This window comes from Argiope bruennichi, chromosome 7, assembly GCF_947563725.1.
Source record: "Argiope bruennichi chromosome 7, qqArgBrue1.1, whole genome shotgun sequence".
In the NCBI taxonomy this organism is placed as follows: domain Eukaryota; kingdom Metazoa; phylum Arthropoda; class Arachnida; order Araneae; family Araneidae; genus Argiope; species Argiope bruennichi.
This window is the reverse complement of record NC_079157.1, coordinates 19,524,787-19,551,000: the sequence shown is the minus strand read 5'-3', so window position 1 is coordinate 19,551,000 and position 26,214 is coordinate 19,524,787. Positions and strand designations below refer to the sequence as shown.

Genomic DNA, 26,214 nt, shown 5'->3' with positions numbered 1-26,214 from the left:
ATTAGGAGACTAATTACGACATATTTCTTTTAACCTTCTTTCCTGCAGTAACAGTGAATAAATAAAGCGATTATTGAATTTGAGTTGAACATTTTTTTTATTTTTAGTTTGAATTTAAAGATTAGATTACATTTTTATTACAATTTATTTTCTCATTGCTATCAAATACAATTTTAAAATACTGCAGTTGTTGATTTTGCAACAACACAATTTTTAAGAATCCATTTGGCAATATACAAATATTATTATATCAGTTATTTTAATATAAAAAACTACATTTCATAATTATTTTAAATACAATTTTAGTGCATAATTTAAATTTTCTAAACGGCTGTAGTTCATTAAATAAATTTCAGTTATATAAAATTGCACATTATCATCATTAACAAGCATAAGACAGAAAGCAGACAACATATGCAAGTTACATAATTAAAAACTTTTAATGCTTTTCAGAGTTTAAAAATAGACGATCCGTGTCGACAATCTTTATCAGCTTTAATTCAAAGATGACAAATAAGTTCTATAACAAGCATAAATAAAAAAAATATATCATATTCAGATTGTTTAAGTAAAACTCTAATCCATTCGCAGCAATAAATATGAACTGTTTAATTCATTCTATTTTAAAACTGAAAACACACATAACAATCCACTTGTTGATTTCTTTTCTACGCCAAGCAGCTGTTCCACAAGCGGCATTGAAACATAAGCTCGCCAACACTGTCATCCAAATAGAAACAAACTATTTGTAACAAAAAAAGACAAGAAGCGTGTCCTTCTTCTTCAGCATCTGCCATGCGACTGAGTAACCAGTAATGTTGAAGTTTGGCTGCTTTTCGAGTTGTATGGCTCGTTGCCAGGAAAGAAAAGGCCCATCCTTTATAACCGGAAGATAGGATGATGATTCACGGTATCGAAATTTTATTGAAATCCCGAATTTAGTGGCAACAGTGTTATAAGCTGATAAAGACGAAACATAGAGCAAGTATCGATTATTTTATGATATAAGGTGTTGAAATATATAAAGTGGGTATTAATTATTTTGTTTTTAAACTGCTTTTCTATTTTTAAGACGGTAGTTTTGGAGTCGAATGCCAGAGGAGTTGGCACTATGATTCGTTTCCCCCGTGAAGGTTAATGTGACAGTATTGCTTCGAATCGGCTTCCTATAAACGTCTTAGGTATGTGTGAAATATTTCCTTTATTCTTTGGTATATGCAAATTAGTGTCTTGTTTATAAATGTGTTAAGTATTTAGTAATTTTAAATTTATTATTTGTTTTCAGATTCTAGAGTGGGTAGTCAGTATGTCTTTGCTGAAAGCTTTCGTGTGTCAAGTGATTTTATTAGGAACGTATAAGCTATTTCTCGAACATATATTTGACGATTATCTTATACCAGATGAGTTGACCAGAAATTGCTTCGTCGGTTTCGTATGCTTGTTGTGCTTTGGAATCCAATTAGTAAGTTATATAAATATTATTTATTATATTTATGCTAATATAATATGGATAATTGTGTAAATGTATGGGTTTAAGTAATTTTATTAATTTGCTATTGTTTGTTATGTTAATATAATATAGAAAATTATACAAATGGAAGGTTATTTTTTATTAATGATTGAGTAATAAGATTTCAGTTACTTAGCAGTATTTTTAGATTGTGAAAATTTTTATGCCACCTATTTTTTAATAATGAAATAATATCTCAATGTTAATAATGTTAATACGATGTTATTTGCTATAAAATTAGCGTTTTGAAACAAAATCCATAAATATTTTTAGTAGCAAGTAATTGATACTCTGCTACTGTTCGAGGTATTGTTTGAGCAGAATAATTTATAAAACTGCAATTGCTTCTGTTTTAATTTGATAAAACACGTGATTTTAAAAATACGTTTGAATGTTTTGAAATTATTTCTTGTCCTATTTCTTGAGGGAGAAAAATGTGTCTACAAGTGATTAGTTATTAATTTATTTTTATATATTTTAACTAATAAATTGAATTTTATTTTATTAAGCATGCATAAGTGACTGTTTTTCTGGATGTGAATTTATTGGATATTATTTATTAAAGAAGTGGGTTAAAACTTGGAATATTTCCAAATAATTGTTTATTTTTACAATTTATTTAAATAGAATCTTTTAAATTTTCTTTATATTTTCGGTCTACAGTTTTTTGCATCTTATTTGAAATATTTTTTGTTTTGCTTATTCTTGAATCGATATTTACAAAGAAAATTTGAGAATTAAATAAAGTTTATTCAAATTTCTCACAATGACATTTGGCTATCGAAAAGAAAACTCTTGTTTATTAGGAAAGTAATCTTAGCACAAAGATGCAAGCATGTCAAATGTCTTGACAAGTAGTAGTTCAAAGACTTCAGTTCTAGGAGCCTTGAGAAATTATTTTTTAAAAGAGCCTCGTTTAAGCTTTCAACAAATTCTTATAGCCAATAAATGTTATATTGTATAAAAAAAATTTGGAAAGTATTTAAAAAAAAGTAATTGAGATAGGCTGGGTGTGTTTATCACTAAACCTTTTTTCGATTTTTATATTTGCACTCGATGCAGCAACTCTAACATTAGTTACCACGCGGAATTTTATTTGGAAATTTGAATTAATTGTTTTATTATGAAAATGAAGAAAAAAAATCATAATCTTGTGCGTAAACATTAAATAAAAACACGCTTAATTTGTTTCTGGAAAATAGGTTTTTTTTCCTCCCGAGATCCGTTGCTCTGTTTATCTAGATCAGAAATATTTTTCTAAAATTATGTAGATGATTCGAGGACTATTTTTACTTGAGCGTTATTTAAAGTAATTCTTAGTTCTTTGCCAAACTAATTTTCATATCGTAACTCGTACAGTAAATTTTTAAAATATTCTGTTCTCTTTGTGTTTTCAATTGTTTTTAAACTTAATTATTTTTCTTAGAAATCTCAACCAAGTATAAGCAAATTATATGCACGCCATCTAACTAGCTATTCAATGGCAGTGTTTCTTTAATTATCATCTCTCTGTACGCTATCTAATATCGTTCTAAACATTTCCCAGTATTCTGAATACTATTCGATATCGTAAATATATTCTAGCTTATTTTAACGACTCTTGTGCTAAATTAGTATAAATGAAATTTCAACAAGAATTCAGGTGTGTTTATGGGAAAATGTGCTTTGGAGACACAATTATATCAGAGACTGTGTATATTGGAGAGTGGGCCTTGGTACTTACGGACTCTTTTCTGATGTAAAAAATCTTTCCGCAAGTGTGGGGTGGTAGTTCTCTGAAAAGGGTGCCAATCTTGTAGTGCTTCATCATCTGGAAGGGGTTCAAACATAATAAAATTAAGGTGTACGTACACACTTGAAGATTTTTTTTTTTTAAATTTTAACTGTAAAAATCCAATTTTTTCACAGTAGGTTATTTATATATGTTTAAACTCATTTCAGTGAGAAAAAACCATATTACACTAATTATTAATTAATTAAATAATGTTTAATGAGTTAATTAGCCTATTTTTTGAAACATATCTTAAATTGTAATTTGTACAGACACACAATTCTAGTTGGAAATGATGCCTAATATTAGTCTTCATGTTATCTGCCTCAAACAAGTTATAAAAATGTATAGTTTTTTTTAAACAATTTTTTCATCAACGATAAATAGAAAAAGCGAGATTTTTTCTGTAATTTTAACTTTTAAACAGCTATTAAAATTTTATTTCTATAAATATTACTTTGATTGAGGCACAAAACATCCGCTATTTCATACAGATTATCTTGATATATAAATAACTGTATTTGGTTAATTTCTTGTTGAGTTATAATTGTTTGAATGAAGCAACTTAGTGGAAAAATATCATTCTTCATAAAATGAGTTTTAAAAACATCGTAACTAGAGTTTTTAATGAAAGCACCTCAAGAAAAATAATTATAACTCGAGAAATATTTCGAATATTGACAACATCTTGGTATCGTTTGAAAGCTAAAGGATCGGAAAACATTCTGAAGCAATAAAAAAATATTCGATATTTTGAACGATTCTCGAAGTTTCAAGTGTGTACATACACCTTAATCCTAAAATATTCTTTGTGGGAATTCAAAACAATTTCAACGTAACTTTTATAGAATTGCTACGCTACTGAATCCAGCTGTTGAAATCGTATAGTAGTTTTTATGTCAAAAATCACACTTAGTAAAAATATCTTGCGTTGTTTGAAACAAAAAATTTAGAAAGATTGAAGGTCAGTGGTTAATTTCAAAGTATTCAAATACTTAATGTTTCTTTTCTGAAATGGCACAAAATATGCTATAGTTTGTAAATTCAAAATTAAAATTGGTGAAAAGAATCCTTAGTTGTCCTATAAGTAATTGTAGATTAAAAGCAACTTTAACAAAATTATCTTCTAGGAATGTGACATACTGAAATCTATTGCTAAAATAAATTTTTTGAACGGAAACAATTAGCAGAAAAACCTTTTTTGTTGGGATGAGAATTTAGAAAGTTTCAATGTCAGTTGCAAGGCATTCAAATCCCGGGCGTTTTTAAGGTTATCAATCTGAGGTGATATAAAATATGTAAAATTCAAATTACTAGTTCGTAAACTTGAACTTAAATGAGAAAATCGTCATTGTAATATTAATGGTCTCCTTTTTTTTTAACAAATTAATAATTATCTTTTATTTCTGTAAACTGCAATTCTGTCATGACTTCTATACTTGTACGTGTATTGCACATGCAATTCTTAAATTTTTGTTAGGAAATATAAAAAAATATTGCTTTGGATTCTCATATTAGTATAATAATAAAGATATATAATTCTAAAATCTTGTGGCGTTCTTTACAGAAATCTGAAGTTTGTGTAAAATCTGTAATTTCATTTAGGATAAATGAACAGTAAATCTAAAACTTTAACTTAGTGGTCACTGATATTTGTCAAATTATTTACCATCAAATTTATTTCATGAGATTAAATTGTTTATATAATATATTAATTGTATAATGTTTTATACATTCAATTGTTATACAAATGAATGTTATACATAAGCAGCTACAACCGCGCCTTCTCCTTCGTCTATTTTGTTCTTTTTATATGGGGAAAAAAACAAATATTTTTGCAAGTCGTACAAATTATAAATAACAAAAAAATCAATTTATAAAACCTATGTTTAAATTTAAAAACTGAACAGAAACTGGAGAAAGATTGTATGTTAAATGAAATTAAGGTTGCGTACAGTAAATCTATTTTTTTTTTTTAAATCTTAAGATAGTGGGCAAATGTCTATGCAATGATTTGTTCAAAAGCTCGGGAGAATCCAAACTCCTTTAGCTCTCATTTTAACCCCCCCCCTTCCCCGTAGAGGGGGAATAGAAACTTTTTATTAGCTCGGTTTAACCCTTTGGGTACACTTTTTTGAATTTGGAGCTAAATTGTTTGGGCATTTAAAAGCAGTAGATTTTATTCAAATTCATTTATTTCGCATTATTCATTATATTGAGAACTTACAGTACTTAATATTACAAAAAAAAAAAAAATGCATTACGTTCCGATACGTCAAATGTACCTAACGGGTTGATTTTACAAAGTTCTAAGAAACATGTATGCTAAATTTGAATTTGGCAAGGTGAGTAGAATTCATGAGATTCAAACAAAGTAACAGAGAAGCGATTTTTCGATATACGTAAATTTTTTTGCTTTATTAGAATTTCATCGAAAGTTGTCTAGAAAAGACTAAATATACAATACAAATTGAATTTAATCGGATTCAATAAAATTCATGAATAATCTCTTTAATGTGGTATTTGCTGAGATTCAATGAAGTTTAATAATTCAAAATGGAATAACTTTTTTTACCTCCCCCAGTGTTGGTCTTTTAATTACTTCCGGATGCTTAATGTCTGAGTGATTTCGACGTGGTTACCCCCCCACACACACACATTTGCACACACTGTCTCTATTTGTAACATATAATTTATTGCCATTGCAGTCTGGTTTAATTTTTGCTTTGTAATGCATCCGAATTTCTGTTTTAACAGAATACCTATTAATTCACATTCGAAGCAATTATTATGAGTAAAAATTGTTATTGATTTCGAATGGGCATATGCTAGAATAGATTTTATATCCGTTGGACTCGTTGCTACAACTTAAAAATAAAAATAAATGAAATTAAAAGACGATAAAAGAAACATTAAATATCACTACATGAAAATTAACCGTGACAAGACGTTAAGTTTATTAATGCTGATTTTAAACTAATAATCAGCATAAAATAAGATAAAAAAAAGATTTTTGTAAGTTTCTTAAGATTTTTTTTTACCTCATCCACTATTCCAATTCAATTCTGTGATGCGAAACATTTCTTACTATAAGAACTTTTTTTTTATACCAGGGTAGATAAAGTAAAACAAAAAAGGCTTCTAATTGGAAAGTAGATAAGTGTCACTTGCAATTAATATTCCTACCTAAAAATCTGTTAAAGTAATGTATTTTTAATGATATCCTTTCATTTATAATTAAACATTCTTTAAGCAACTAAAAATGAGTAATTTTTAAATATGGTGAAAACTTTCATAACTAACTCTCAAAACCCATACTATGTGCATTATAGTAGCTACAACGCGCAAATTATGCTGCTTCTATTACAATATCATACAATTAGCGTAAATAATCATAAAAAGTGTTTATCGCATTCTTTATCAAACGGAAATTATATGTTTGAAGCAACATTAACTCAATATATATAAAGTCACTGAACCGTAAAGTGACTATCAAGATTCTTAAATCAAATTAATTAGTTGTTCGAGAGCAATAATTAGTTTAATAAATTAAATTACCTCTAAATGGATAATTACGTGAAATCTTGTTAGTTATTCAAAAGATTCGGGGATGGATCTTGAGCTGACAAAGACATTAGCAACGTCACATTCTAATTTTTTCCATGGGTTCTCCTTCAGTACGATGTGTGTAAATTACCTTTTTTATTTCTTTAGCGCTTTTATTCTAGAATGGGTTTTGGATTTCTTTATATTAAATGACCCAGGAACTAAGTTGCGCTATACAGTGTCTAAGAGTTAAAACATTTTGAACCCTAAATGGATTTTCCTGCCGAATGTATCCAAAAGATTGTTACTTTTTCGTCATTGGAAGAGAAAAAAAAAAACTAATCATCAAAAAATTAGACTAAAAAGTTTTGATGGATTCGTCTGTTTTAGTTCTTCCCAAGTCTGAATTGATTGATTTTAATGAAACAGAAACAAATTTTGTTAACTCTATGTCTAAAAATTTTTTTGAAGTAATACTTGTCTATTGGTCTGTCAACATGCTTATTTGAAGTTGCCACAAACCACAGAAAAAAATTTCATTTGCAGTTTTTCCGCCGAAATTTTATCAATTTTGAACAGAATTCTTAATTAAGCAGACTATCCCGCCAATATGAAAATTAAAAAAAACGTAAATGTGTTTAGTCAAATAATTTCTTTTAGAATTTAAAATCGGAAAAACGTTTCAACCAAGTTCATCAAAGGATATTGTTTTATAAACTGTGACATTTTGGAGAAAATTGCAAGAAAAATTATAACTAAAACTAAATTATTATATCTTCATTTACAGACAATCTGATTGAAAAGATAAAAAAAAAAAAAAAGCTTGAGTGTATAACTTTCCTTCCGAAACATAAGCAAAAATTCATGAGTGTGGTGGGTATAAAAATGAAATGGTAAACAAGAACCATTGTTATTCCGTGCTAAGATGTCACAAAAAGTAGAATTGTTCATTAGTGCGGAAATATACAAATTTAATACTCTGATCAGTCAACGGACATGAAAGAGAATTGATGCCTCGCTATTTTGAATGCTTTAACAGAAAGTTCTTCTCATGTGAAATGAAAAAATTGGAAAATTTGAATACCATCTCGCTCACTGTTCTATAAAATTTCTGCATATCTTGAAATTTGGAAGTTAATCTATTTAAACCAAACGATTAAGGTGTAGTAAAAAACAAAATTTGATCAAGCATGCAATTACGAGATTCACATATGCATCTGATAAACGTAAGCTCTTAAAAAAAAAAAATGCCCCCCCCCCTTCTCATTTATTCTGGCATCGTTCAGAGTACGATCATAAAAAATAAGGTGTCATTTGAAAAAGCTTAACATATTCTTAAGGATTTTTGAATTGAAAACTTTGTAAGGGTCTGTTTATATATTGAAATAAGAGTAAATTTCAATTTCAATTAGCAGCACCATTTTTCTCAACAAATTTTAAAACTACATTAAAGGTTATTTCCAGAAACCAAATTTCATTAATTTAGGTTTATTAGTTTCAAAATTCTAGGCTTACAAAATTTTGACCTTCTAATGTTAAGATTAAACTGTGAACTTTTATTCATTTCTTAAACTTGTAAGTTGACTTATTTTTCTTATTAAAATATAAGGTGTTCTACCCATTTCGCATACATACTTAACATGAAAAGGTAGGCATAAGTATACATAATTAAAAGCTAATTAAAGGTTTTTTAAATATTTATTAATAATCTTGTATAATTTATTGTAATTTTTGTTGACAAAGATAGAGGAATAGGTACCCAAATATTACAAATGGAATCTATTTATCTCACCACAATCGTATATTGTTTGCCAACAGATTCCAAAACCTTCCGCCCTTTTGTGCATACGTCAGGATGGGTTTTTTTCGTTAAAATAGAGTTGAGAGGGAAAAATGAAAGGAAGATATATTTACATTTAACAAAAAATAAACTCGTATTATTCACGGACTTATGCCTTGTAAATATTGCAGATAATTCGCAATACTAATTGTTTCTAACCGCATTTTATAATTCAAAACTGTTAATTGATTGTTTATAAGGCTAATCCAAGTGTTGGTTCAAATTCTGCCAATTATTTCATGTAATATATTTATTATAATAATTTTAAGTAAGAAAATTATTGTTTTTAAACATACCATTTAAAAATAATAGTTTGAATGAAACCTAAATTTGAATGAAATTCTTTAATATGGTGGTCAAGGCCAAAGTATGACGAATTCCAGATATGTGCTTGTCGTTCCGCATTTCACCCCTTAATGAGATAGAATCGTCGAAAAATAAGTCTCAGAATACTGAAACGAACAGTAATCAATTTCACTGTACATGTATACATACATTTTATAACAGATACTTGATATTCTTGTAGGTCATGTTATTTTCCTCTGACGGATTCTAATTTAAAACAGCAATGTTCATTAAAATATGTTTCGCGTATTCAAAGATTAAATCCATTCTCTGATAAGCGGTGCAATTTATATTTCGAGTTGACATCTGCTAGCAAGACATGAAATTGCGACATGTATAAAATGGTGTATGTATATTATATAAATAAAACGCATCGTATTGAAGGCCAATATTTTGTCAATGACAAGTTCATTTTGCCTGTAAACTAAAGACTTAAATGTTATTTTAGAAAGCAATCCGCATAGAAATATTTATTGCTTTTTAGGCGAGAATAGACGGACAACGATTTAATTTTTAGTTACTGTGAGTGTTTGAATGTTTAACCATGCCTGAATTTTATAACGCACAAACTAACTAAATAAACGATTCTTTTGTTCGAAAGTGGAATTTAATGATTATATTATTGAGATATTATTGATTCTAGTATCAATGTCAGGCTATTCTAAATTATGCTATAGTATGGTCTGACGCTCTTTTGTTCCTTAACCACTTAATGTTTTCTTTATCTAATAAGATGACACCTTCTATTTTGAAAATATTTTCTTATTTCTATTCAAATGGAAATCCATTGAATACTTGACTATCTATGTATTCGAAGTAATTATAATATTGAATTATAATCGTTATGAATGGTTCGTTTTTGCTTACAACTATCAAAATTCGATAAATTCGATGCACGTATGACACTCGGCTAAACAGTTAAGCGGTTAATAAACATATTTACCTGAGAACTCAAGGAAGGCTTCGATCGTTTGAGTAACGAATACACAAATCAACAAGCCAAAGAAGTCTTCTTAAAGACAATCATATCTTCCTCCTTAAACCATTGGCCTATAAATTTTCAAATTATGATTGCTACTTTAAGTATTGTCCATTCTAGGATTCTGTAACACTCCGTGCTTTCGTGCATGCTTCAGGTTGTGTTTTGTCGAAATAATGAAGAATGTAAAGATAAAAGTGATGTTGCCATTTAACAACAAGGTGACCTCAGATTGTTCGTGGACTGAGGAGGCGTTAAAGCTGCAGATAGCTCGTAATATTGTTTTGAAAAAAATAAATTTATTTTAAAATATTTTAGAGCAAATTTCATTTACTATAAATGACCTAAACGTGAAGCTATGGTGAAAGAAAGGAAAATTTCGGTTCTTAAAATTAGGTCAGTTTTTACAAAATAATTATTCTTTGTTAAAATACTTTTTACTTGTTATTGAATTTTTTATCATACGTTTGAGATTAATATCTGTTGATAATATTGATCATATTTAATGATATTGCATATAATATTCTTCATGCCACTCTTAAAGCTTTTTTGCCACTTGAATAACCATAAAAGCACTCAATGCGTAATCTTTAGTTAAAGTTGTATGATCAGTAGCGACATTAGCATTCAAGTGGGAAAAGAAGCTGAACGAAAAAGTATCTACTATTCCGGAAATTAAGGTCAAAGAATTATGAACAATTCCAGAATTGCGATCTTCCCTCTGCGCTTCATCCCTTGACGAGGTAGAATCCTTCAGAAAGGACATTCTCGGGATGCTGAAATAAACGGTATCTAACCAGAAATATATATAATAGATTAGAAAAGGGCTGTTGGGAAAGTTTTAAACAAGTCCAGAAAAGTGCTAGAAGAATTTATGTTCATTTCGAGACATATACCCCTTCCTAACCTACTTTCTTACCTTCCGTCTTCGAACACGATATCTGTGCCATGGGAATAATGTGGTTCCTCACACTATGCTACAAGATTTTCGATATCATTGCATTTACAAACTCCTACTATTAAGAATAAAATGCAGTGGTTAAAAAGAGCACAATTTGTCAAGAATTAAGCTTCAACTTTGTTGTAGACTGAAGGGCATTAAAACTTGTTTAAAAAAATGCCGTTAAGCAAAGAGTTTTTTTGAGCTGACATACAAATCCAACAAGCTTAAACTTTCCCAATTTTTTCCTTTTTCTTTTTACATCTCTATTTCTTTCTCATTATTGTTTTGCTTTGCTTTCTGTCTTTTCTATGTTTGTAATTGTTTTGTGTTTGTATTTTTCGTTATTGTACTTTTCTTCCCTTTCCTTAAATTAAAATTCAACTTCCTTCACACAGTCGAGAAAGCAGTCAAACATCTCTAAATATAATAACCAGAATATTGGAATGAATGTTTATATATAATTCTCTGTATTCTCTCAATACATGGCAGTACATTTTCTTCAGTCGGTAAATTTAATATATCGACTAATAATGTCCTTTAAATTTGAAAAGTTTTGTTTGAAATAATTTTGTTTATTTGAACTTAGTTACTTCAAAGTTGAAGGGACAATAAGAAAAATCCAACTTATTCAAAAACTCCCATTAAGTAAAACTTGAGAAATGTTGTAAGAGAAAACGATAATTTTTAAACTAACGATGCAAATAAGTATGTATAACAAAAATAAATATTTATTGGTAATTTAGAAATCGCATGTTTAATCTTAACTAGCAGGTTTAATAAACGATTCTATAATCAATGAATAGACAATAAGAAATTTTAATAAATTGAAGATAAATGTTATATATTTTTAATTTTAATAATTTATCATTATTTAAGTGATTTAAATAAATTTATTTTAAAAATATCATCTGAGTGATGATTTCAATAAATTTATTTTAAAAAATATCATCTGAGTGATGATTTCAAAAAGAATTAATAAATTCTAGAAAAAATTGTATTATAAAATTTAGCCGATCTGTAGGCATTATTTTTAGATCATCTGACATAAGTAAAGATTCCTCTAAATAATTTATGTATGGAAATAATCATCTCGTAAATTAAGAGCATTTAAAATTATTTACGACAAAAAATAACACAAAGTATAGAAGCAGTTCTACACTCTCGTCGTTAATTAAGATTTGCTTATTTTAATTACAGAGTATCAAAATTTAGACGATATCTAGATGCTATATTGATTGGAAGATTAAAGTTTAAGGTGTACGTACACACTTGAAATTTTTTTTAATTTTAACGTTAAAAATTATTATTATATGTTATAATTATGCTATTAATATATGTTTAAACTCATTTCAGTGAGAAAAAACCATATTACACTAATTATTAATTAATTAAATAATATTTAATGAGCTAATTAGCCTATTTTTTGAAACATGATATCTTAAATTCTAATTTGTACAGACACACAATTCTAGTTGGAAATGATGCCTAATATGAGTCTTCATGATGTCTGCCTCAATCAAGTTGTAAAAATTCATATTTTTTTTTTACAATTTTTTCATCAACGATGAATAGAAAAAGCGAGATTTTTTCTGTAATTTTAACATTTAAACAGCTATTAAAAATTTATTTCTATAAATATAACTTTGATTGAGGCACAAAACATCTGCTATTTCATACAGATTATTTTGATATATAAATAACTATATTTGGTTCATTTCTTGTTGAGTTATGATTGTTTGAATGAAGCAACATAGTGGAAAAAAATCATTCTTCATAAAATACGTTTTTAAAAAAACCGTAACTAGAGTTTTCAATGAAAGCACCTCAAGAAAAATAATTAACTCGAGAAATATTTCGAATATTGACAACATCTTGGTATCGTTTGAAAGCTAAAGGATCAGATAACATTATTAAGAAACATTATTAAGCAATAAAAAAATATTCGATATTTTGAACGATTTTCGAAGTTTCAAGTGTGTACATAATTCAGATTTTTTTCTTAAGGTTTATTAAAAATCATAATTATTAGAATTGCTAGAATTAAAAAAAAAAAAACATTCTAATTATCCAAATTCATCTGTATTTATTCTATCTATGCAAAGTGCGAGTCCCGTTAAAATGAACAAAGTGATCCCCAATCATGTTTTGAGAATCTATGCGTTTTTTTTAAATGAATTCGTTGTAGATTCTTTAACAATAAATTGTTTCGCCGCCTTTCGGAGTATTTCGAAAAAGCAATATAACCAAATTGCTGTTTTTGCAATTTACAATTCTTCGTCTTCTGATGCTGCTAAACAGAAATCGGCAGCCAAGACAAATATATTCACAGACAATTAATTTCCCATTCTAATAAATTGCCCAATTCTAGAATCCTCATCACTTTTACCTCAATTTTTACCTTATGAATACAAATTTCACACTGTAATACATTTTAAATTTTCAGTACACAGAAAAGGTAGAGGACCAGACTGGCCATGCGGAGCCATCAAAGGCAAAAAGCGATCGGAGGAAGACATCAGACACACCTGATACCTTTTCAGAGTTTCTGGACGCAAGAACGGCGCACATGATGAGGACATTGGACCAAGCTATGCAACAAATGAGTCAAATGCCCATGTCTGATGGATATGTCCAAAATGTTATTTTTGCAGCTGCTGGCCCGGAAGCTGCTGTTATAGAGCAGGCATTTGTCAAGCAGCCAGATGTCGTTGTTGTGGAAGAGATTCATGTGACGAAACTGGATGATGCGATATACGCAAACGATAAATCTGATATTTTTGCAACTGAGCCAATAGTTATACCAGTTAAGGTAGAGGAAATTGAAGAGAAACAGAACTTTAGCAATGAAACTGAAGAAGAGAAGCAGGAGGAAGTGGAAGAGGAGACTGAAACGAAATCGGATGTATGTGAGGAAGAGGAAGAAGATGTAGTGACTGTAATAGATGCTTCGAAACAAAAATCAGAAGATGAGAAGACAAAACCTGAGGCTACAGAGAGTGAAGAAGAGGAAGAGGAGGAGGAGGAGGAAGAGGAAGAAGAAACAGAAAAAGTACCGGTTATTGCAGACAATAAGAAAGACGAGAAAATAGTAGATAAAAAACCTCTCGAAGTTGAAGTAGAAGAGGAGGAGGAAGAGGAAGAAAGTGAAGAGGAACAAGATGAAGCAAAACAAGAAGCTGAAAAATTGACCAAAAAGTCATGAATCTTTATCGAAACATGAATAAGCATAGCCCTGAGTTCTTAATTGGGAAGTACAAAATCTATGTAAAGTGTGCCTGAAACATACTTTAAAATATCGATAGATGAGCTCTCTTCGGAATATATTTCGTGAAGCATTGATTGATTCCAAGGATTTTAGAAAATGACATAAGTCTTAGATTTAATGGAAGGTACATAATGCACCTATACAACTAAACTCTTTCCACAATATAATATTTTTCTTGAAAGAATATCATAAAAAATGAACTACGATGAAATGTACATAAGACATTGTTTTAATTCGGTTCAATAATGTGGAATTCTGTCGTTTTGAAAATGTGACCTGGAATGTTAATTCTTGCTATATTTGCGTTGAAATAAAAATGTCATGAGATTTTAAATTTCATTTTTCTATTATACATTAAATTTGAAGGATCTCTTATGTGTACTTTTGATATTCCAAATTTTTATTCAATTTATTTTTCTACTAAATTTCTATATATTAATTAATATTAATTTCCCAGGTACTTCTCAAGCGTTAAGAGAAAATACAAGTTGGTGAAAAACGGTGTTCTATATTACTTTATTACATTTGTTAGTAACTGCTTTTTTGCAGTTTTCTAGGGAAAATTCGTCATAAAATTGTAGATGGTACAGAATTATAAATATTGAATTGATTGTTTAGTTAAGCATAAGTATCATAAATTACGGCAAGGCTGATTATAATTTCTTAAGGAAACTTTATGATTTGATCACAGAAACACTATTAAAACTTTTCAATATAATAACACCTGTATATTGAGAATGGCGCTGAAACAGTTAACTAACAGGTGACAATTATATGACGAATTTTTTCTTTTGCAATGATGATCTGAAAAGTCTAAAAAATCAAGACGAAGCATGCTTATATGGTTTCAATTTATTATCATTGTTTTTTAGTTGTCTGCTATTCTTATCAATATATTTCGTAAACTTATTTCAAATTCCTATTAGTATTTTCCTGAAATACATGGACGAAACTTCTGTAACTCTAAATTAGATACATGTCTGGTATTTGAAGTTCTGCACACAGTGTACTTTACAATTACGAAATGGTATATACGGCTATTGTGAAATCCCATTTTCCAACCTCTATTTCAAGCATGTTATACAAACGGATTCTTAACAATTATTCAATATTCTGTGAAGAAGTCGAAAATATCAAGAAATAGTAGCACCAGAGCACGGCAGAGCAAACGCAATGTGCATGTGCTAGAAGGGAGACAAAAATGAATTAGGTATTGGATCTGTAAGATTCTCTAGTGTGGGTATTAAGACATTTTTTTTTCAGGGAAAGACAAGCTCATTGCGAATAATTGGCACTTGTGACAGCTTTAAAACTCACTAGTAACTTGATGTGATGCACAGCAAATACTTGAACAATGATGCTTTAGCTATTGTAGGATATGTGATTGGTTCATACTTACTATCTGGAATATAAATATATGTTGTCTTTTTAAAAATCCGACAGATAACGTCTAGCAATTTTTTTTCAACCTAAGCATTACAACAGTCGCTTGAATAATAGAAATGGTACATTCCATTCAGAGCATATGGTCCTATGTCAAAGTGATCTATGCAATTCGGACTCCTTTGCAAAGAATTGAACAATTATGAATCCCTTTTTATATATTAATTTCCATAGTCCTTTATATGCATTTCATGGTTTTATTTGTATTGTAAATTTATTATGATTAAATAGTATCGAGTTTTAAAGTATGGTGATAGGAACAAAATTATTTTTGAATTTGATATTATTAAACACCAACAAAGTCATTATTTAAAACATTAGTAATCTATGTAATATAAACCATATAGTAAAATCGACAACTGCTTAAATTTAAAATGATATATACAAAGTTAAAGTATATATAGCCACAATCGCAGTATAATTGTCCTTCGATGGTCCTGTAGTTGATGATTGTTTTCTACCTATTATGTCTTATTAGTAATTGTTGCTATTATGGGGAAGGTATTCAAAAAGTTAACTCCCTTTAGGCACTTATATCCAAGTCTCACACAAGAGAAATTTAATATTTTTGGACTTCCAGTGAATTTTATGTAAAATTTTAAAATCAAGGATAGTTTCCCAATATTTATAAAGCTGTTATTTCTTAATTTCAAATTTTATTTGCTATGCACCGTAAAACTGAAGAATAAAATATAATTCAAAATGAATATTTAGGAAAATGATACAAATTAATCCTTTATGTAATTTCCAGCATAAATTTTACTTCGTTTTAAAATTTTCAGTACACGGATAAAGCAGCAGATGAAGACTTTGACGAAGCTGAGGAGGACTTAAAAGCAACATCCAACTCGAGAGAAGCAGCGAGTACAAAGAAATGTGAATCAGCAGAAATTTCTGTGACTCAGGAAACAATTGGATCGAACACATTGGTCACGAAAACTCAACCTACTTCTCAAGAAATAGGAAGAATTTCCTTTTCTACAGCTAAGGATCAGATTACGGATTCAAAAGAAGAGATCAGTGCAATACCAAAATTTGATACCGAAAAAGCTCCTCCAGTAACAAATGCAGGCATTTTTTCACAATTTTCGACTAATATGCATGATTCAACTCCAAGTGTCAAAGCGGATGAGACGAAAGTATTTGTTTCAAATGTGCAAACCTCATACAAGCAGGAAACGACGACGATTTCAGCATCAAATGGATTATCAGAAACGATTGTCTGTGAAGAATCAGACGAAGATGAAATAGAAATCGACCAGTTTGAAACCAAAGAATCTGTAAAAGAAGCTGAACCTTTGGTATCTACCAACGTTGAAGAAAGTGAAGCACTTGTTCCAGAACCTGTAACAGACATAGCTGTGGAATCTGAATGCTTGATATCCAATGGAGAAAACATTTCATCAACGCAGGATTTGGAAACTACCAATTTGAAGACTGATGAATCGGAGGCAGAGATAGTAAACGGAACAGTTGTGACTACCAATCTGAAGACTGATGAATCAGAGGCAGAGATAGTAAACGGAACAGTTGAGACTACCAATTTGAAGACTGATGAATCAGAGGCAGAGATAGTAAACGGAACAGTTGAGACTACCAATCTGAGGACTGATGAATCAGAGGCAGAGATAATGAATGGAACAGTTGAGGATTCTTTAAATAATAATATCGATAGCATATCTCTGAGCAAAATAGAAGAAACAGAAAGTAAAACGTCAGTGAAGGACAAAAACGAAATTGGAAATAGGCAAGAGATTTCTTTAGTTTCCGAACCAGGTGAAAGCACGAAGGACATAACAGAATCACTACCATCTACCGAAGAAGTGAAAAACACAAGTTCCGTGTTAACTAAAGCAATAAATGCTGCAGAGATAACGAATAAAAATAATGCAGAAACGCCGACGCTAGTCAAGTCGGCAGTATCATCAACGATATCAAAAATAAAAGCAAGCGGAGACGTGTGTGTTGCCCCTGTTACAATAGATATATCATTTATTTATGCATGTCATTAATATTTCCAATTCTTGTGCTAAAAGACACTTTATATACATATTGAAATACTTGTTTTACATATATCTATCATAGATAATTTAAAATTTGAAAGCCTCATCTGTGATTTTAAAAATCTTTATCTGTGATTTAAAAATTTTATTTTCAAAATAGGACATGAAATAAAATATTTTGAAAGTTTGCTATGATATTCGTGTTTTATATTACATAATATATTAATAATTAGACATAATCATTCATCATTAGTCAAAATATACAATTTAATCCTAAGCGGATGGATTTATGAGTAAATTCGTATTTTTGTGTAATAATACATTTTAACCTATAAGGGTGAATCACAAGATGAATCATATAACACGTGTCACATAACAAGATGTGTATCGATTCGTGATTCGTCTGCAGTGTATCCTGTGTTCCTGTACTTTAAAAATAAAATTGTGGGCAGTTGCTTTCTTTCAGAGTTTACATTCAATATCTATCCAATAGGGGAGTTTTTGTTAACATTGAATAAAACTTTTAAGATAGAATTTTTTAAAAGTTAATGATTCTGTTACGAGCATTCTTTATACTAAGAATTAGAAGTGTTCATTAAGCATAATAGCCTATAATGGATATTATTTCCATAAAATTGTAATTCTAGTGAACATAAATATCTCCTTTTTGAATACTTTACGAAAAATTTAATTTCTATTTAATACACTGTGTCAAAAAGCAGGACACTAATTTGTTTTTAAAAAAATAATGAGGATTTTCTAAAAAGTTCTTACTGCAATTATTTTTATAAGAATTATTTTTTAGATCATTCACTGAAAAAATGTTAGTATCATTACCATATTCAAATATAAAGTATAAATAACAAGAAAAATTGTTTCTTTCATTTGAAGCCCTGTGAATAAAGTAGGATAGTTATAAAAAGAATAAAATAAGAGTTGTTTTAGTAAGGAATACTCTTTCAATTAGTTTTTATGACTTCTAATATTCTGTTTAGAAGTGAATCATTCAAAGATTGGATTTGTTTGGCAAAAATTATCCCATGAGGTATTTAATGCCGCTCGAAGCTCAGAAAGTGATTCAAACCGATTCCCAGCGTATATTCGACGGACAAGCATTGCCCAGCTATTTTCTACTATATTCAGATCGAGGCTTTTAGCTGGCCATGGTAAACGTGACATTTATTTGAACTAATTTTTAAGTCTATTTGCGGTGTGGATTGAGGCTCCATCTTGTTGAAACATCCCCTGTTCTCCGCCCAAATTCGGAGCCATAAGAAAGAAGCTCAGAATTTACAACATTTATTTGGTATGTATGCTTCTGCTCACCATTGAGAAAGACCAAACATGTTCTTCCTCCATAACCGATTGCTAACCAGACCATCAAACTTTCTCCTCCCATTTGTCTAGTTGAATAATATTCTGCAATCTTCAGAAAATGCCAGTAGTATTGATAACATTCTGGACCATCTTAAATTTTTTTTTCCATCTGAAAATATCATAAAAATCCATTCTGTGGTACATTATATGTGTTCCTTAGCCCAAGACAAACGATTATTAATATGTGTTTGTTTCCACTTTGGATGGTGCCTCCGTTTTTTTAAACGAATCTTTTGAACCTTTGGATGTAGTTGTATACTTTTGCTTGGACATATGAATAAGTCCAGCTTGATTTTGAGCTTTTGCAACACTTCCACTACTTTAAGGTCATGAGCAAATTTTTTTTCATCACGAGGCGTTAACTTTGTATGCCTACCAGTCTTTCTCATTCCATTTCTTTTTTGATTTTTAATAAAGTTAAAAACTGTATGCTGATGTGTAGTATACGAGCGATCTCTCTAATACCTTTACCTTCATTTTTATATGCAACAATTTGACCTTTTTAAAAATCCTTTAAGGGTATACACCTCTAGACATTCTGAAATTAAAGCAACAGTGACCTTTTTGACAAAATACGTTTTCCTGAAAAAAAAAGTTTAAAAAAAGTATATACTTGCTCTTCTACTCGTACACATTCCACCAAATAAAAAATGAAGTAGGTGTCCTAATTTTTTTTACACACTGTAAATCATATATTTTCGTCTTTCCAATTATAAATAGTGGCAACCATTTCATTTTTGCATGAAAATAAAGAAAACACTGTTAAATAAAATCTACATAGGAATCTATTTGCCAGTATAAAAATATAAAAGAAAATTTACAGAAAATGACTGTCCTACTTTTACACAGTGTACTAATCTGAAAGTTTAAAATTCTAGGATCTTCAGACCGATTAATAAATCAAATTAAAATGTTCTTCATGGTCCTGAATCAGATATATTTTAGAGTCATTCATCCTTGATGAATATTGTTTCTTGTGTCAATGACAATTGATTCATCTGAGCAGTTCTAACAAGAGTCATTGCCAATATCTGGCGTGTAATTTAAAAAAAGGACATTAAGATAAAGGATTTTAAGCATTGCCAATTTTGAATATAATAAAACTAGAAGAGACGCCATCTCTTGTGTCGATAATTCCATTTCTAACGTTTATTTATTATTTGACAAAGAAACAAAATTTAAACTTAGTTAAATTTAGATTAAAAGATTAAATTTAATGTACATCTAAAAGAAGTGCAAAATATATTTTGTTTTATAATGTTACTAAGAAATTTTTTTATTCATAAAATACAGGGTGTTCATTAATTATTGTCGGGGTTTCCGTACCTCATAACTTTCGAATAAAAAATATTACGCTAAAACCGATTACGTATTCGTAAATGATAACTCAAAGAATGTTATTAATGATATTAAAGTGTAAAGCTTGCACAATTTGCACTTTGTAGGCATTCAGCTGAAGGCGATTATGTATTCGTAAATTCGCTCAACAAATTTTGACTCGAATTGAGGATGATGAAAATTACCTTCGGAAATGGTTCTTCAGTGACGAATCCACTTTTCATGTGTCAGAAAAAGTGAATAAACATAACTGTAGAATATGGGGCTCGGAGAACCCGCACGTTTATCAAAAGTTAAAATTTGTTCAGCTAATTTACGAATACATAATCGCCTTCAGCTGAATGCCTACAAAGTGCAAATTGTGCAAGCTTTACACTTTAATATCATTAATAACATTCTTTGAGTTGTCATTTACGAATACGTAATCGGTTTTAGCGTAATATTTTTTATTCGGAAGTTATGAGGTACGGAAACCCCGACAATAATTAATGAACACCCTATAATATTCGGATTAAAACAAAAAAACTTGTTGTGGAAAGAGACTTATGGTGTTCTGCAGAGGAAAACACCGGCTTTTGGGAATCGTATTTTATTGAGATTTCCTCTGGATTCTGCATCACAAGACACACAAAACATCAAACTACACACACATACTTAACATGAAAAAATAAAATATCACATAGTTTCAAGTAGGCTAGCGAACTATCACAGAGTAGTGATGTCTTACTAACTCTTTCGCCACAGAGTATCCCCGAACTTGGAATCTCTAGGATTCCCTGTCGGTTGAAAGGATATACGTGGAAGTATTTATTAAGATAAAAAAAATGCACATAAAAAGAAATAAATATCATCAATACACATAAAAAGTAACTATATACAATATTATAATAATGAAGGAGGTGTTTGGTGGGGGGGGGATGAATAGATGAAATCTATTGAAGTTAATATATTTTGGAGAAGAGCTTGGTTGAGAAATGAAATGAAAATTTTTACTGGGCTTGGGTCTGGAGAAATCTATTCCTCGTTCTCTTGTAGAAACCGCACAAGATTTCTAATTTTGTCTTAGATTTCTAATTTGTCCAAGATTTCTAATCTTGGACATCTTGTTTCTCATAACGTTGGTCCACCAAATATTTTCTAGGTCGTGGGTGGGTTTTTTGAGATGAAAAGATGTGGTGAGAGGGCAACTAGTGGCATAATGAAGGGGATCGCCTAATTCGCCGCAGCCACATTAATCCGACCCTTTAATATGGAATCTCTTGAAATATGAAGGGAAAGGGCCATGGCCAGCTGCAAAGATAATGTCAACCTATCCCAAGATGATGGGTTAAAGAACTCTTTCGAGATGATTTGATGGATGTTTCTGCCAGTTGAGCCATTGTCCCATTCTTCTTGCCATCGCTGTAGGCTCAATTCACTTAGAATACTTTTCAGACGGCTTTTAGGAGCTAGGTATTGAACGGGCGTACCTGCAGAAATGACCTGTTTGGCTAAGGAATCTACAACCTCGTTTTCGTTGTGGCCCACATGTTCTTTAACCCATTCTAACTTAATAGAAGGTTGGGGGAGCAGAATGGCTTGAATTTCCTGAACAATTGGGCTTGAGGTGGAAAATGAGCTGATCGCTTTTAAGCTGAACTCACTATCACTCCATATTTTAGCAATATGATCGAATTTGCTAAGGTACATGGGAATTATATAAATACTCCGTCTCAAAATGCCATTAGGGGCAAGTGGGGGAATAGACAACTATATATATATATATACACCACTGGTTACAAACTTTAATTTATTTTTTATTTCAATTTTAAGCGTGAATTCATCAAATGGATGAACTTGCGGGATTTGATTTAAAATCCAAATGGTTACAAATCCAAATTAAACTAAATATAATTATAATTTGATAAACAAAAAAAAATATCTCTAAATGTTGGGAAGGTAATTGTCAACACAAGATAATGCTACTGAATAACAAATCGAAAATTCTCCATGCAATAAAGCTTTCATTTTAGATATAGTTTTAAAGTGAAACATCTCTTAATGGCAATTATCCGTTCTTGAATCTTATTCTTAACGTGAAATACTCCCTAGGTGAAGCTATTTTTTCCATAGGGATTTATGTTAATGCGTTCCATTTAAAAAAAAGCTCAAATTTATAATGATGTAATTTGTTATTTATAGTACATTCTTTTTTCTAACAGAAAATATTTTCAAGACATTTATTTTTGACTATGCTTTAAAATTAAACGTAGCATTATCCGTAAATTAATTTTTAGAGCACATTCCTTAGAGCACTTGATTATGGTAATATTCTGAATGTACAAATCAAGAATACGCCATACTTTTAGAATCAACCTTATTTCACTGGAAATTTATTTATCTTATGAAGTTGTCATCTCCTCCTCTTGTGATTAAATATTATCTCAAACTTTTGGATGTAGCACAGAATGCAATTCCATAAGGTTTCCGGTAGTTTTGGCTACGTACTTTCACTTGTTTATTGACATCGTGGTTTATCTACATCTAGCACCATAATCTTGCTCACTGAAATAATCTTGTCGATGAAGGCTTCAAGGACACTTATTCAGAAACTCAGGAGTCGCATTCGACAGCGGTATCTAGCCAAATCTTCTTCCAGGCACAAATAAGGATTCTCTTCAAATAAATGCTCAACACGGATTGATATCCAAAATACAGGCCAATCTTACAAGCGACATCACGATGTCTCCTCGTCACTCGATTTGCGAAACATCGCTCATGAAAAGATGTTTTTTAATTTAATATTTTGTTTTATCGCTAAGAGAAGTATGACTGTATTATGTAGAATACCAATCACTGGTATTTAGCTTCCTTTGCAATACATTTTTTTTCAAATATTCTAACATTAGCTAATGCATGATATCCATCCACAATTATTTCTAATTAGCTGTGTCTGTTGTGGTCACTTTAGTTGAAATATCTAAGAAAATGATAAATTCTTATTCAACTAAATTCATTCTTTACACATTCATGTTTGGTAACATCAGCATGATACCAGTGGTAACCAAATTGCTATTTACCGATGGCATTAAAGTGATGCCATAAATGTCAGGCATTCTACTCATATCAAATTAGAGAATCTACGTATCTGATGTGTAAATCTTGTAAAGTTGTGTTACATTTGAAAGATGGTTTGCTATCTATCGTCAAAAAGAAAGATACGGAATGAATGCATTTTAAATTGAGTTATTTTATTTTTAATCGAAGTTTAATAAAAAAAAAAGTGCAGGAAGTTCATAAATGAATATCCTAACTTTATACGGCTATTAAAAGAAAGGAGGAACTTATTGTTCATCAGAAATCAAAATTAGCAGTTGACAGTTTGAATTCAATTCACCTATAAGTGTTTAATGTGAACCTCTCCAGGTGCAGGAATCATACTGAGATAATACTATTCATCCCACATTTTTTTCTTCATGTGATGCTTTGAAAAACTGTAGATATTGCAAAAATCAGCTATTTTTCAAGATCTGCATCAAATTGCAGGTTCACGTTTAGTTTTATTAACGTCCTGCTTATAGTACAACTAGGACTATTTTGGAAACGACCTAGTAATTTCGAACCGTTGTCAGATGACGAGGACGACACCTCAGCTGACATCCCTCTCCCCAAACTTCCACATCGCACCATCAGGAGGATAATTGACCCGTCAGATTTAACAGGCACCAGACCCGCTCACATAACGGTTCTTCGGTGGAATCGGTCACGAACTTGAAACCCTCCAGTTTCGGAGCCGAGACCTAACCATCAGGCCACCGCAGCTCACATCTAATTATAGATATTCATTCAAATCCTAATAAATGACAACGTTTTCGAAACACACTTATCTGAAACCTTTTCAGTGTCACATCAGACATACTGAAACTTGTGTGGAATGACTTATCGTATCTCATCGATATCTTCCTCTTTCTGAAAGGGCTTGCTTTAAACACTTAAACTTTCAAATGTTATTTTTGATTTCCGATGGAAAAAAGCTATGCTTTGTTTAGTTTTCTCTTTATATCCCTACAAAATTGGAATACTGATTTAATTATACATTTCTCTATATCCCCCTATTCTTATATATATAATTAAATTAAATTATATTTTCCAGTTTATTTAAATAAATTATTTACTTGCATATAATTTTTCAGGAAGGCAAGTAAGTTATGTGTTGTGGATTTTGTACTTCATGATTTTTTTCATATTAATGAAAAACTAACAAAAGTTCCATCAACGTCGGTAACTGGCAATACATATAATCAGAGCACTTTCATATCCTTAAGCTGGTGCAAAATCGTCTGCAACTTCTAGAACATAAATAGATAATAAGCAAAATCTAAAAATCAACTCTCGTTGAAACATTTAATTACATTTCAATATTCATTTCCTCTGATAAATTAAAATTAGTCTCTAAACCATGATGAAGGAGCAGTTAATTGTAGATGCAATAGAAAATTTATCTGAATTTCGAACTATTATATCTATAATTAGCAACAAATGCTTTTTGGCAAAACGTTTTTTTAGCAGAACCTTCTCAAATAAAATCGAACTAAGATATCAAAATAAATTCAAGAAAGAATATTTTCATACAGTATGCAAGTACAAAATTGTAAATGTTTACGGTTGTTATAAAATTAATATATTAAAACTAAACATCGCTTCCTCCCCCTTCCTCGAAGAAGAAGCCCTTTTCGGTCAGTTGTCCGAATCGGGTCTAGTCTCAATTAATTCCAATATTTGGAATTCGGCTATATTTCCAATTATTGTTTTAGACACTAGTATTATGGACAAATTCAAGCCTTGATTTACTTTTTTAGACGAATTCAAACTAGGCAATGGAAACAAATATTTAAAAGTATTTAATAATCTGTTTCAGAGAAGATTCCCATTGAGATTATTATTATTTAACATTTAAAATGTATTTGCTTGCCTTGATAAAAATTCAAATTTTCCCATTATGAGAGATGTTGTTTACCTTCAAAACATGACTACAAGTGGAATTGTATTCAAAGGTATATAGATTTGAGTTCTTATATTTGATGATTTAGAAGATCAGGTAATAAAGGTTAAAGGAAAATCTAGTAGAAGCAAAAATGTAATTTTTATGCATAGAAACATGAGATAACGAAAACAACTTATGTATTTTTACAGAGACCTCTTTAAAAGCATGTAACGCAAAGAACAGGACATTATAAGTTGCGAGTAATATGTATCGGGACGTAACTCAAGGAAGCAAGGAAGACCTTCTTCAAAAATAAGCGATAAGTTTTCATTCTGTTAGGATCAATTTGTTGATCGTACTGATTGGAAACATTTTTCCTTTTTGTTTTTTATCGCCCACAGATTCCGCTTATACGCTTTAATAGCTTTCTGCAATTGTATAACAGCTTTGCAATGGATAGAAATTCTGTTTTTCCTTTCTGACTGTCAAACAACATAACTTGGTAAACGAAGACAGTTCTATGAGCCGCCACTTTACAATAATCCGTCTTTATATTTTAGCCATAAAGATACTGAAAAGCATCAAAAACTCAGAATTGTGTCCATTGGTGTAACATAGATTTTTCAACTGTCTAGTTAATTTTGAATTAACTACCAAGCAATTAAAAAAAATTCATCCAGCAAAGTTTTAATAAATTAACGAGATTTTTAAGGGAACTTCTATTTCCAATTAAAAATAAACAAAGTGAATTATTTTTCTTGCCATTCTTACTCTCTTCTATAAAATTCATTATAATTTTCTTTTATCATTCGATTTTAACATAAATAAACATGTAGAGATTTTAAATTTTCATTCACATTTGTTTGTTTTTTTGCTGTGCAATAATTTAAA

The 26,214-nt window shown here is 30.0% G+C and overlaps 1 protein-coding gene across 2 annotated transcripts; it reads left to right on the top strand.

Moving 5' to 3' along the window:
- The first annotated feature begins 324 nt into the window (after positions 1-324).
- Positions 325-17,833, top strand: LOC129976260 (glutamic acid-rich protein-like). Of its 2 annotated transcripts, none has more exons than XM_056089740.1 (4): positions 325-985; positions 1,073-1,181; positions 1,286-1,462; positions 13,378-14,538. In XM_056089740.1, the coding sequence occupies exons 3-4, from the start codon at positions 1,307-1,309 to the stop codon at positions 14,134-14,136; spliced, it is 915 nt and encodes a 304-aa protein (XP_055945715.1). In that variant the 5' UTR covers positions 325-985; positions 1,073-1,181; positions 1,286-1,306; the 3' UTR covers positions 14,137-14,538. The 2 variants fall into 2 exon arrangements, with proteins under 2 accessions (XP_055945715.1, XP_055945714.1); XM_056089739.1 differs by lacking the exon at positions 13,378-14,538 and adding an exon at positions 16,425-17,833 and having other exon boundaries at positions 329-985.
- The last annotated feature ends 8,381 nt before the right edge of the window (positions 17,834-26,214 follow it).